General features: G+C 49.3%; 1 protein-coding gene and 1 non-coding gene across 2 annotated transcripts; both read left to right on the forward strand.

The window, feature by feature from the left end:
• The first annotated feature begins 105 nt into the window (after positions 1-105).
• On the forward strand, positions 106-8,963 carry RPL10 (ribosomal protein L10). Its single transcript, XM_060252496.1, has 6 exons — positions 106-277; positions 2,924-2,982; positions 4,429-4,536; positions 4,637-4,775; positions 7,161-7,323; positions 8,730-8,963. Exons 1-6 carry the CDS (start codon positions 255-257, stop codon positions 8,883-8,885), a joined length of 648 nt encoding a protein of 215 aa, XP_060108479.1. The 5' UTR covers positions 106-254; the 3' UTR covers positions 8,886-8,963.
• Positions 4,814-4,947, forward strand: LOC132582029 (small nucleolar RNA SNORA70). Its single transcript, XR_009556163.1, has one exon. It is a non-coding gene; the product is annotated as a small nucleolar RNA SNORA70 (small nucleolar RNA).
• Positions 8,964-12,123: the final 3,160 nt, after the last annotated feature.

Raw genomic sequence — 12,123 nt, forward strand, 5'->3', positions numbered from 1 at the left:
CTATGGATTACTTCTTCCGGTTCGGCATCTATGACCCAGGGCCTCCTAGAGCGGCTCGCTAGATAAGCAGCGCGCAGGCGCGTCTCCACTCTCTTTCCGCTCGGCGAGGTGCGTGTGAGGGTGAAATGGCGGCTGGTGGCGGGGCGGGGGAAAGTAGGCCTCGGCCCGGCCTGAGACTCCCTCCCAACCTCCCTTCCTACCTTTGGGACCGCTGACTGACTTTATGTGTCTTTCTCTTTTCCAGACCCGCAGCCATGGGCCGCCGACCCGCGCGCTGGTGAGTGGAGGATGTGGCTGGCTGGCTGGCTGCATGCATGGCTGGGAAGGGAGTGATGGGGCCACCTTTGAACGCAGAGCTGCCTTTGGGAGGGGGGCTGTTTGCTGGGTACTCAGGAAGTATCAGTTGCCAGGTCTGCGTTGCAAAATACCTGGAGACTTGGGGGGGGGGGCTCACTGGGATTTAATGCCACAGATTCTACTCTCCAAAGCAGCCATTTTCTCCAGGGGACTGGTCAAAGCCACCAAGCAATACACTTTCAGTTTGCAAATGTATTACAAGGATGAAAGAGCCCGGTGTTCATACTGAAATGAGAAGCTCGATGCAGTGATTAGAGAATGTGGAACGGGGTTCCTAAATAATTGAGCTGTTAAACTGAAGAAGGAATTGAAACGTCATCAAAATTTAGAGAGACGTCTGGGGAGAAAGTGTAAAAGGCCGGGGGAAGGCAATGGCAAACCACCACGTAAAAAAAGTCTGCCATGAAAAAGTTGTGAAAGCAACGTCACCCCAGAGTCGGAAACGACTGGGGCTTGCACAGAGGACCTTTCCTTTTCCTTTTTAAGAAGCAGCTGTGTTGAAGCTACGTTCCTCAGGAGCACCTACCTTGTGAATTTCAGTTGGATTATTTCCAAGTTTGGACTTGTATCTAGTCATTTGGGGGACCTTGGGGTTTCTCTTACTTTAAAAGGTCCTAGCACTGCTGGCCTCTATCATTATCGTATTGTTTATAATGTGTTACACACAATCCTTATAATATAATTTTGCAGACTGGAAGATGATGTATTACTTGGTGGCTTTGATCAGTCTACTAATTACACCAAGTTCCCTTCAGGCAGTACATTTTCTCCAGGGGAGCTGATCTCTGCCAGCTGGAGGTCAGTTGTAAAAGCAGGAGATCTCCAGGCCCCATCTGGAGGCTGAAAACCCGAGGAACTATTATGTTATGAAGTCGACAAACAATGGTTCAGCTCCGTAGTTATAGGCAGTGGATCTCTGGTTGATGGATGGAGGCTGTTGTTTCCGTGCAGTTCTCCACCCCCCGCCACACACACACTGATAGACTTATCCTCCATGAATCTGTCTAATCCCCTTTTAAAGCTGTTTATTCCTGTGGCCATCACTACATCCTCTAACAGAAAAATTCCACGTTTTGATCACATTCAAAACCGTCAGTACACTCACAGTGAATTCTGCAATTTAAGTTACTTATTCAGTGAAGAAGGCCTGTAGCAGGGCTGGCCAGACTTGCCAGAGCTGCGTGGAATAAACGTCAAATGTTTGAGAGCCGCAAGACATGAATAGAAGATGTTTGAGAGCCACGAGGAAAGAAGGAAGGCTAATAGATTAGGGGGAGAGGTGGAAAGAAAGCAAATTTAACTTTAAATGCATTCTCCAAGTCACTGGCTTGTTTGGCTTGGGGAAGTAGTTTAAAAAGAGAAATGCCTTCTCCAAGTTGGCCAGTGGGGGCTTTGAGAGCCACTCAATGTATGTGAAAGAGCCACATGTGACTCCGGAGCCACAGTTTGGTCACTCCTGGCCTGTAGCATTCTATAAACCAATTTTTAAGGTCATAAACAGATGTTATTTAGTTTTCTTACTGCACCCGCCTCCTGTTTTCTTTGTGAATACAAACCGGACATGAAGCCAGTTTTTCTTACCTGAATCAGTTGTTGGCTATACAGAAATGTATATTGTCAGCTATCCTTCACATGTACAATGAGGCCAGGGCATCATCCACACTACGAACCCTTTTTGAATCATGATAAAGATGCTACCCCAAGTATTAGCACAATGCTGCCAAGTTTCTAGTGCAGAAATAGTTCTTTTTGTTTGGTGGCTTTTAAGCCAAATGGATTAGAACAGTAAGATCCCCATCCAAGATATCCTACTGACAGGTAGATCTTTTGGTTCTTCTCTCAAAAAACAGGTTTTATGAGACTTCTTTCTTGCTAGTCAATAACGATAGCGAGAAAGAGGTGAGTTATCTAAATTGTAACTTAGGTACTTTACGTGTATGATATCTTGAGAGCCTACAAGCAAGAACTCTCATCTGTCTTTAGTTCTCCAAGCCGGCTGTCAATAAATACCAACAGCTACTAAAACAGCTAGTATCTCCACTGTGATGTATAAGAACAGATATTGGTGAATGGCTATTTGGCCTGGAAAGGGCATGTTCCCTAACTTTGAAGGTAGTTTTAATAGTGCTTGCAGGAGTCTTGGATGCCACACTGGGCTCTGCCAAAAAGTTTTATATGGGCTGGACTGATCCCTCGTTTGCGGCTCGTCTCTGATGGCTGAAGGTGGTGAAGATAAGCTGGCGTACATAGAGTTGGTTGTGCAGTGGGTAAAAGAGGGTAGAGTAGATTGGGCAGACGCTGGCTAAAGCAACTTCTGAAGACCATTGTGATGTTTTCTCTCCTTTCCATTCCTCGTATCTGAAATAGTCGTACATGAAAATTTTACTTTTTTCTCTCTTTTCTTAGCATTGGTACCTTTGAAGAGAGATTGTAGCAGTATCTTTCTGCTTTTCTGTGGTTTTAGGTCCAGCACAGAATAGCAGAGCCAAGTTCTCAACCTGTTTAGATGTTTGCTGTGGTTGCAGCTGAAATGTCTTCTGGTTCCTGACCATCTTTTTTTTTCTAGTTACCGATACTGCAAGAACAAGCCCTACCCAAAATCCCGTTTCTGTCGGGGTGTTCCTGGTAAGTAAGGCAGTAACAAGTTGTCTGTTAAGGTCGTTTCCCTTCAGATTCATTATCGATAGATGTCCCTTCTTAGAGAGCAGACAGCAATGGTAATAACTGTGAAATCAACTGGTTTCTGCATCTCTTTGAAAGGCTTTTTCATGCATTCTGCACATTGTAAGCCATTTTGGATCTGTATTGTATGGAGAAAAGTGAACATAAGAACATATGAAGCTGCCTTCTGAATCAGACCCTGGGTCCATCAGAGTCAGTATTGTCTACTCAGACTGGCAGCAACTCTCCAGGGTCTCAAGCGGAGGTTTTTCACGCCTTCTTGCCTGGACCCTTTTTAGTTGGAGATGCAAGGGATTGAACCTGGGACTGACTGCTTACCAAGCAGATGCTCTACCACTGAGCCACCGTCCCTCCCCATGAACATATGAAGCTGCCCTCTACTGAATCAGACTCTGGTCCTTCCAAGTCAGTATTGTCTACTCAGACTGGCAGCGACTCTCCAGGGTCTCAAGCTGAGGTTTTTCATGCCTATTTGCCTGGACCTTTTTTAGTTGGAGATGCCAGGGATTGAACCTGGGACCGTCTGCTTACCAAGCAGATGCTCTACCACTGAGCCACCGTCCCTCCCCTGTTCTCCACGGTCTCAAGCTGAGGTTTTTCATGCCTATTTGCCTGGACCCTTTTTATTTGGAGATGCCAGGGATTGAACCTGGGACCGTCTGCTTACCAAGCAGATGCTCTACCACTGAGCCACTGTCCCTCCCCTGCTCTCCATAGTCTCAAGTTGAGGTTTTTCACGCCTACTTGCCTGGACCCTTTTAGTTGGGAGATGCTGGGGATTGAACCTGGGACCTTCTGCTTACCCAGCAGATGCTCTACCACTGAGCCACCATCCCTCCCCTAAAGTGGGTTTAAGAGGCCCTAAATAAATAAGTAGATGTCTGAATTCTGACTCCTTAGTAGGGTTGCCATCCTCCAGGTGGTGCCTGGGTTCTCCTAGAATTACAACTGATCTCCAGACTACAGAGATCAGCTCCCTCGGAGGAAATGGCTGCTTCAGAGAATTGACTGTTGAATCACGTACCTGCTGAGTTCACGCGCCCCTCCCCAAACTCTGTGTTCCCTTGTCCCCACTCCCCAGATTTTCAGGAGTTTCCCAAGCTGCAGTTGACAGCCCTTGAGTCAACAGCAGCAGCATCCTCTTCTAGTCTCAGCCTCAGCTATTCGCAGTGTCTTTGCGTCCTGTTGTAATAGCAACTGAGCATCCTTCTTAGGGATGAAGCAGTAAGCTTAACCTGCACTGGGTGTGCTTGATACGAATCAACAACGGTGGCCCCCTCCTTTCTTTTAATTGAAATACCTGCGGCACGTACTCTCTGGCTCAGTTCCTTGCAATGACTTTGTGTCACCCGAGAACGGTGGCTGCCCAAATCCCTTTGTTTCCTTCAGATGCCAAGATCAGGATCTTCGACTTGGGCAGGAAGAAAGCCAAGGTCGATGAGTTCCCACTCTGTGGGCACATGGTGTCGGACGAATACGAGCAGCTGTCCTCCGAAGGTGAGGAACTATAGCGGGGAGGGGGGGAACGCAGCCAGCCGCTAGCAGCCCCAGCGGTGGTGCGGGTGCCCCCTATTCATGCTGCTTGTCCCTCCCCCAGCGCTCGAGGCCGCCCGCATCTGCGCCAACAAGTACATGGTGAAGAGCTGCGGCAAGGACGGCTTCCACATCCGTGTGCGCCTCCACCCCTTCCACGTCATCCGCATCAACAAGATGTTGTCATGCGCCGGAGCTGATAGGTGAGTACAAGGAGTTTGGGGGGGGTGTCGTAGCAAACACGCAGTCAATTAAGCCGACCAGCCCCTGCAGCCATCAGGGGGTGGTGTGCACTGGCTGCGCACAGCAACTCCCTTGGTTGTGTATGTGCTCTGTTCTTTGTACAGAGTGCTGTAAGGGACCTCGGGAATATTTTTAGTTAAAAGTCCTGGAGAGGTGCATCTCTGGCTGTAGTAAATTGTCTACAGCAGATGTGTCAAACATACGGCCTTGGGGCCGAATTAGGCCACTGGAAGGCTCCTATCAACTGAGCAACCGGATGTCAACTGCTTCCTTCTCCCTCTCTTGCTTCCTTCTGCATCACAACTTGCTTTGCCAGGCTTGCTCAATCACACGAGCAACAGAGCAAAGCTCTTCCCTTGGGGAGGAAGTGGGGGGAAGGAGAGCTGGCTTTTCCAGGCTCTCTCAATCGCACAGCAGAGCTGCTGAGCCAAGCCTCTCTTCCTTCTGTTGACTGAGGCGCAACAAGCCAGTGAGGTGGATTAGGCTGAGTGTGTGTGTGTGTTTGTCTGTGTCCTTTATAAAGTTTAGATCTTCCCTACCTGGCATTACATTTTATGACACACACAGCCCGACCTGACAAGGTCAAGATCCGGCCCTCATAGCAAATGAGTTCAACACCCCTGGTCTACAGCAGGGTTCCCCCATCCTTTGGGCACCTTTGGGATTCTGATACAGGGTAGTGAGCACAGCCTAACGAAATGGCTGCCACAGGAAGTGACACCAAGCACTCCTATCAGATCTCCACTGGCTGGCTGGAAGCCTTGCTGGGCAGGAGTCCCATCTGTTCCCAAGCGCTGTCTTTAAAATGTTCGGTGGGCACTACATTGGAGGGTCCTGGTCTACAAAGATGGCACTAAAGCCAGAGTGGTGAAGTGTGCGGACTCTTATCTGAAAGGAACTGGGTTTGATTCCCCACTCCTCCACTTGCAGCTGCTGGAATGGCCTTGGGTCAGCCACAGCTCTCGTAGGAGTTGTCCTTGAAAGGGCAGCTTTGGGAGAGCTCTCACCCGCCTCACAGGGTGTCTGCTGTGGGGAAAGAAGATAAAGGAGACTGAGCCGCTCTGAGTCTCTTAATTCAGAGAGTAGGTAAAGGTAGTCCCCTGTGCAAGCACCAGTCATTTTCGATTCTGGGGTGACGTTGCTTTCACGGCAGACTTTTTACGGGGTGGTTTGCCATTGCCTTCCCCAGTCATCTACACTTTCCCCCCAGCAAGCTGGGTACTCATTTTACCGACCTCGGAAGGATGGAAGGCTGAGTCAACCTGGAGCCAGCTACCTGAACCAGCTTCTGCTGGGATCGAACTCAGGTCATGAGCAGAGGGCCCCCGACTGCAGTACTGCAGCTTTACCACTCTGCGCCACGGGGCTCTTATAAATCTATAGTTGTCGTCTTCTAAAGCAGGGGTGTCAAACATGCCGTTCGGGAGCTGAATCAGGCCCCCGGAGGACTCCTATCAGGCCCCTGAGCAACTGGCTGTCGTTTGCTTCCTTCTCCCCCTCTTTCGCTTCCTTCTTCATAACAGCTTGCTTTGCAAGGCTTGCTCCATTGCACAGGAGCTACAGAGCAAAGGCTCTGTTTTCTCCTTGGCCATGCTGGCTGTGGCTGAGGCTTCTCCCTTGGGGGAGGAATCGCATGCTTCGCCAAGCTCTCTCAGTTGCACAATGGCGCTACTGAGCTAAGCCTCTTTTCCTTCTATTGGCTGAGGTTCCCCCCCCCCCCCAGTCCCCTGGGGAAGGAAGGAATGAGACAGAGCTTCCTTTGCCCAGTTCCCGGGTGAGAAATACAAAAAAAAAGCATCTTTAAGACCAATGCATGCTAATGTTTTAAGCATGTTTTAAGTTTTTTAAAAATATATATTTGTGTTTGTGTTCTTTATAAAAATTTGTATCTCTGCTACTTAATCTTAAGTAAGTACACGCATGGCCCTGCTCAACATGGCTCAGCCCAACCGGACATGGGCCAGCGCGACGAGGTCTCATTTATGTCAGATCCAGCCCACATAAGAAATGAGTTCGACACCCCTGTTCTAAAGCAGGGGTGGCCAACGGTAGCTCTCCAGGTGTGTTTTGCCTACAACTCCCATCAGCCCCAGCCAGCATGGCCATGCTGGCTGGGGCTGATGGGAGTTGTAGGCAAAATACACCTGGAGAGCTACCGTTGGCCATCCCTGTTCTAAAGCATTCGCTTGGTGTCTCAGGCTCCTGCTGTCCCCTCCCACTGCCTCAAAAGCATTTGGCAGATATCAGGGAAGGGCACCACGGTGCCCACTAACATCGTGTCGGGACACCCCCCCCTTCCCGGTCTACCAAGATGGCACTAAAACCTTTGCTTTTTCTCCCGTCAGGCTCCAGACTGGGATGCGTGGGGCCTTTGGCAAGCCTCAGGGCACGGTGGCCCGCGTGCACATCGGCCAGGTCATCATGTCCATCCGCACCAAAGCGCAGAACAAAGAGCACGTCATCGAAGCGCTGCGCAGGGCCAAGTTCAAGTTCCCCGGCCGCCAGAAGGTAACGCATCTCAGCAAAGCGCGCTAACACAGCGGTCCCCGACCTTTTTGACACCAGGGACTGGTTTGGTGGAAGACAGTTTTTCCAATGGGTGGGGGGAGGAATGGTTTTGGGATGATACAGTTGTGCACTTAATTTTGGTGTGGTGTGGTTGAAGTGTGCAGGCTCTTATCTGGGAGAACTGGGTTTGATTCCCCCACTCCTCCACTTGCAGCTGCTGGAGTGGCTTTGGTCAGCCATAGCTCTCGCAGAGGTTGTCCTTGAAAGGGCAGCTTCTGGGAGAGCTCTCTCAGCCCCACCTACCTCACAGGGTTGAAGTGTGCAGGCTCTTATCTGGGAGAACCGGGTTTGATTCCCCACTCCTCCACTTGCAGCTGCTGGAGTGGCTTTGGTCAGCCATAGCTCTTGCAGAGGTTGTCCTTGAAAGGGCAGCTTCTGGGAGAGCTCTCTCAGCCCTCTCTCAACCTCACAGGGTGTCTGTTGTGGGGGGAGGAAGATATAGGAGATTTTAAGCCGCTCTGAGATTCAGGGTATAGGGCAGGGTATAAATCCAATATCATCATCATATGTTTACACTGTGGTGGAAGGCAGGGTATGAGTACATACAAGCAACGCTCCCTCTAAGCTGTGAAGTCTTGTGAGCAAAAATTCTGCTTCATGAGCTACTGGCATTAAAGTAGTGAGCTACAGCATCAATTAGTTTGCTCTGAGGCTGTCCTTCCTGAGCTAAGATAAAAAATGTGTGAGCTGAAGGCTAAAAAATTGTGAGCTAGCTCACGCTAGCTCAACTTAGAGGGAACACTGGTGGTGAAGTGTGCGGACTCTTATCTGGGAGAACCGGGTTTGATTCCCCCCTCCACTTGCACCTACTAGCATAGCTCTCACAGAGGTTGTCCTTGAAAGGAAAGCTGCTGGGAGAGCTCTCTCAGCCACACCCACCTCACAGGGTGTCTGTTGTTGGGGAGGAAGATAAAGGAGATTGTGAGTCACGCTGAGATTTTGAGTGGAGGGCAGGATATAAATCCAATGTATTATTATTTCTATTACATTGTAGTATGTAATGAAATATACAACTCAGTCCGGTTGCTAAGAGGCCACAGACTGGTACTGGTACACAGACGGGCTTGGGGACCCCCTGCGCTAGCAAACATCACCGTGTGAATGTAAAAGCATGGTGCTCCAGAAGGCAAGGGTGAATTTGGAATGACTCAAGTTCACGCAAAAAGTCTCGCTTGCATGAGGCCAACTGGGTGACCAGGGCCAAGTCACCGTTCTCTCAGAGCTCCCTCGACCCTACCTACTTCGTAAGGTTTCTGTTGCGGGGAGAGTGATTGTTAGGCTGCTCCGGGACTTCTTCGGGTAGCGAAGGGGTAGGGTATAAAACCCAACTCGTCTTTTCCTTCCAGATCCACATCTCCAAGAAATGGGGCTTCACCAAATTCAACGCCGACCAGTTTGAGGACATGGTGGCCGAGAAGCGCCTCATCCCGGATGGGTGCGGAGTGAAGTACATCCCGAACAGGGGCCCCTTGGACAAGTGGCGCGCGCTGCATGCAGCATGAGGGGGCGACGCACGCCTTCGGCCCACCTGCTCAACTGTTGCCTTGAAAGATGTTGAATAAAAACCAATACTTCTGGTATCTCGCTCTTTCGGTGTGCTTGATGAAGCTGGGGGTCTTGAAGGCTTCCTTTGCTGCTCTTACAGACGAAGTGGTGAAGGTGTTTATAAACGCAGAGCCCCGTGGCGCAGAGTGTTAAAGCTGCAGTATTGCAGTCCTAAGCGCCACTCACGACCTGAGTTCGATCTCTGGCGGAAGCTGGGTTTTCAGGGAGCCGGCTCAAGGTTGACTCAGCCTTCCATCCTTCCGAGGTCGGTCAAATGAGGACCCAGCTTGCTGGGGGGAAAGCGTAGGTGACTGGGGAAGGCAACGGCAAACCCCCCCGTAAAAAAGTCTTGCCGTGAAAAAGTGAAAGCAGTGTCACCCCAGAGTCGGGAACGACTGGTGCTTGCACAGGGGACTACCTTTACCTTTTAAGAGCCCCATGGCGCAGAGTGGTAAAGCTGCAGTACTGCAGTCGGAGCCCTCTGTCGCGACCTGAGTTCAATCCCAGCGGAAGCTGGTTCAGGTAGCTGGCTCCAGATTGACTCAGCCTTCCATCCTTCCGAAGTCGATAAAATGAGTACCCTGCTTGCTGGGGGGGAAGTGTAGGAGACTGGGGAAGGCAATGGCAAACCACCCCATAAAAAAGTCTTGCCGTGAAAGCAACGTCTCCCCAGAGTTGGAAGCAACTGGTGCTTGCACAGGGGACCTTTCTTCCTCTCACAGAAGTGATTCAGCTTCTTGTAGTGACTCCCACAAAAAGGGTTAGGCTTGCAGGGCAAAGTGATTTTATTTATTCATTAGTTCCTTGGATTTCTATCCCGCCTTCCCCACCAAAGCAGCCTTACAATCCAAGGTCCACCTTCGGCCTTGGATTGTAACCATAAGATTGTAATCATAAGAGAAGCCAAGTTGGATCAGGCCTGTGACCCATCCAATCCAACACTGTCACAGCGGCCAAAACCCAGGTGCCATCGGGAGGTCCACCAGTGGGGCCAAAACTCCACAATCCCTCCCACTGTTGCCCCGTCAAACACAAAGAATACAAAGCGTCGCTGCCCCGGACATAAGAGAAGCCGTGTTCGATCAGGCCTATGGCCCATCCAGTCCAGTACTCTGTCACTCGGGCCGTCGGGGTCCATGAGCAAGGCCAGAACTCCAGAACCCCTCCCACTGCCCTCCCCTCCAGCACCGAGCATACAGAGCATCACTGACAGAAGGTATGCTGGATCAGGCCAGTGGCTCATCCAGTCCAACACTCGTGCAGGTACCATCTGGAGGTCCAGCAAGCATGGCCAGAACTCCAGAGGACCTAGAATACACCGCAGATGGTGTGTGCAATCTGTACCTGGTGGCTAATACCTTTTAACCGCCCTAAGTTCGCTTGTGGAGAGGGCGGGACATAAAGGTAACAACAGCCACTGATGGACCTCTGCACCATATGTTTAGGCTGTGTATGCTTATAGCTGCCACAACTTCATGCATGAGTAAATGCCACTGCTCTGGTGAAGAAGAACTTTTATCTGTTCTGAGCCTGCTGCTCATTAATTTCACGGAGTGCCTAAAAGTTCTTGAACTGCACACAGATCTTGCCAGATCAGACGCGTAGTTCCATGCACTAGGTTCTCTGGCAGTGAATATCAATCGTCGTGCAGAGATGTTCCGTTCTTAGTAAGCTTTCTTAACTCTTCCCAGCCATGCAATATCTCTTGATGTTTTTAGCAGGAAGACCTGTGTGGTGTTTGAGTGAAGTATGATAACTTGGGCCGTTAAGAGGCCATTCACAAGAGTTACTGCAGAACAGATTCTGGGACGAAGTTTGCACATCACTAATAAAAGAAGGCAAAACTATACACACCTGGCCAGAAATAAGTAGGCTGGTAGGGACGGCTGCGGACCAGTCAGCCAAACCACACTTTGGCAAAGCTGCGTGTGCATTGCGATGTGCGCTAGAGGAGCATTACCACAGTGGATGTCCTCTGTTTCCCCAAAATGATGTCTGTCAAATGACCCACCTCCCTACCTTCCTAATGCAGGAAACAGCTGAGAGGTTGATGTAGTTATATTCATTTAAAACATTGACTATGCCTTTCTTCCACAGAGTTTCAAACCAGAGAGCTCCCGGGTATGAGTAAGATATGGGACTTTGGAACGCATGGTGAGGGTTTTCATTAATCCACATATTGAAAAGCAAAATATTTCACCACAGTATTTTTTGCATATTGAGAAATAAGAGTCCATTTTACAAAGACAATATACAACATTCATCGTTTGTAGGACTTCCTGAAGTCCAACACAGGTGTGACTGCAATTCCCGAACTGGTGTACCTGCAGTTGGACCGTTGCTGCCGTCCAAATTTGAAGCAGCAGTCCGTTTGCAGCCACACCGGTTTGGGAATTGCAGTCACACCTGTATTGGACTTCAGGAAGTCCCACGAACAAAGAAAATGTCGTATATTGCCTTTGTGAAATGGGCTTTAAAATGGACTTTTCGATGTATAGCCCACACTTTTGCGAATGAGCTCTGAGCACGTAACGACAGCCAATAATACAAGGTTAAAATCGGATACATATAATAAAAACAAAGATACAATCTAAAAACAATAATAACAGTCTAAAAACAAACTCCAATTCTACAGTTGGTTTGTATCAGTCGCCTCCACTCTTTCAGTATACGGATTAGTTAAAACCAACGTTCCCTCTTAAGCTGTGAGCAAAAATTCTACTTTGCGAGCTACTGGCATTAAAGTTGTGAGCTCCTGCATAAATTATTGTGCTCTGGGGTCATGCTTCCCGAGGTAAGACGAAAATCTGTGAGCTGGAGGCTCAAAATCCGTGAGCTCACATTAACTAGCTCACACTAACTCAGCTTAGAGGGAACACTGGTTAAAACCCTCATTGAGTGTTCTAAGGTCATATACCTTTCTTCCATAGGGAGCTCAAGGCAACTTGCAAACACAGATAAAACAAAATAAAAACATAAAACCCCAAACTTAACAATCACAACTCAAGCCTGCTAGTAAACTTAACCAAATGCAGTCCAAATAGAAATGTCTTCAGCTGCTTCCTAGAGATTGACAGTGAGGAAGTCAGGTGCACCTCCCTGGGAAAGTTGCTCTGTAACGGCGGGGCTGCCACTGAAAAGGCCCTTTCTCTCATACGCACCCAATGGGCTTCTTTGAGAAATTGGACAGTCTTA

The sequence above is a fragment of the Heteronotia binoei genome, chromosome 13 (genome assembly GCF_032191835.1).
Source record: "Heteronotia binoei isolate CCM8104 ecotype False Entrance Well chromosome 13, APGP_CSIRO_Hbin_v1, whole genome shotgun sequence".
NCBI classification, from domain to species: Eukaryota; Metazoa; Chordata; class Lepidosauria; order Squamata; family Gekkonidae; genus Heteronotia; species Heteronotia binoei.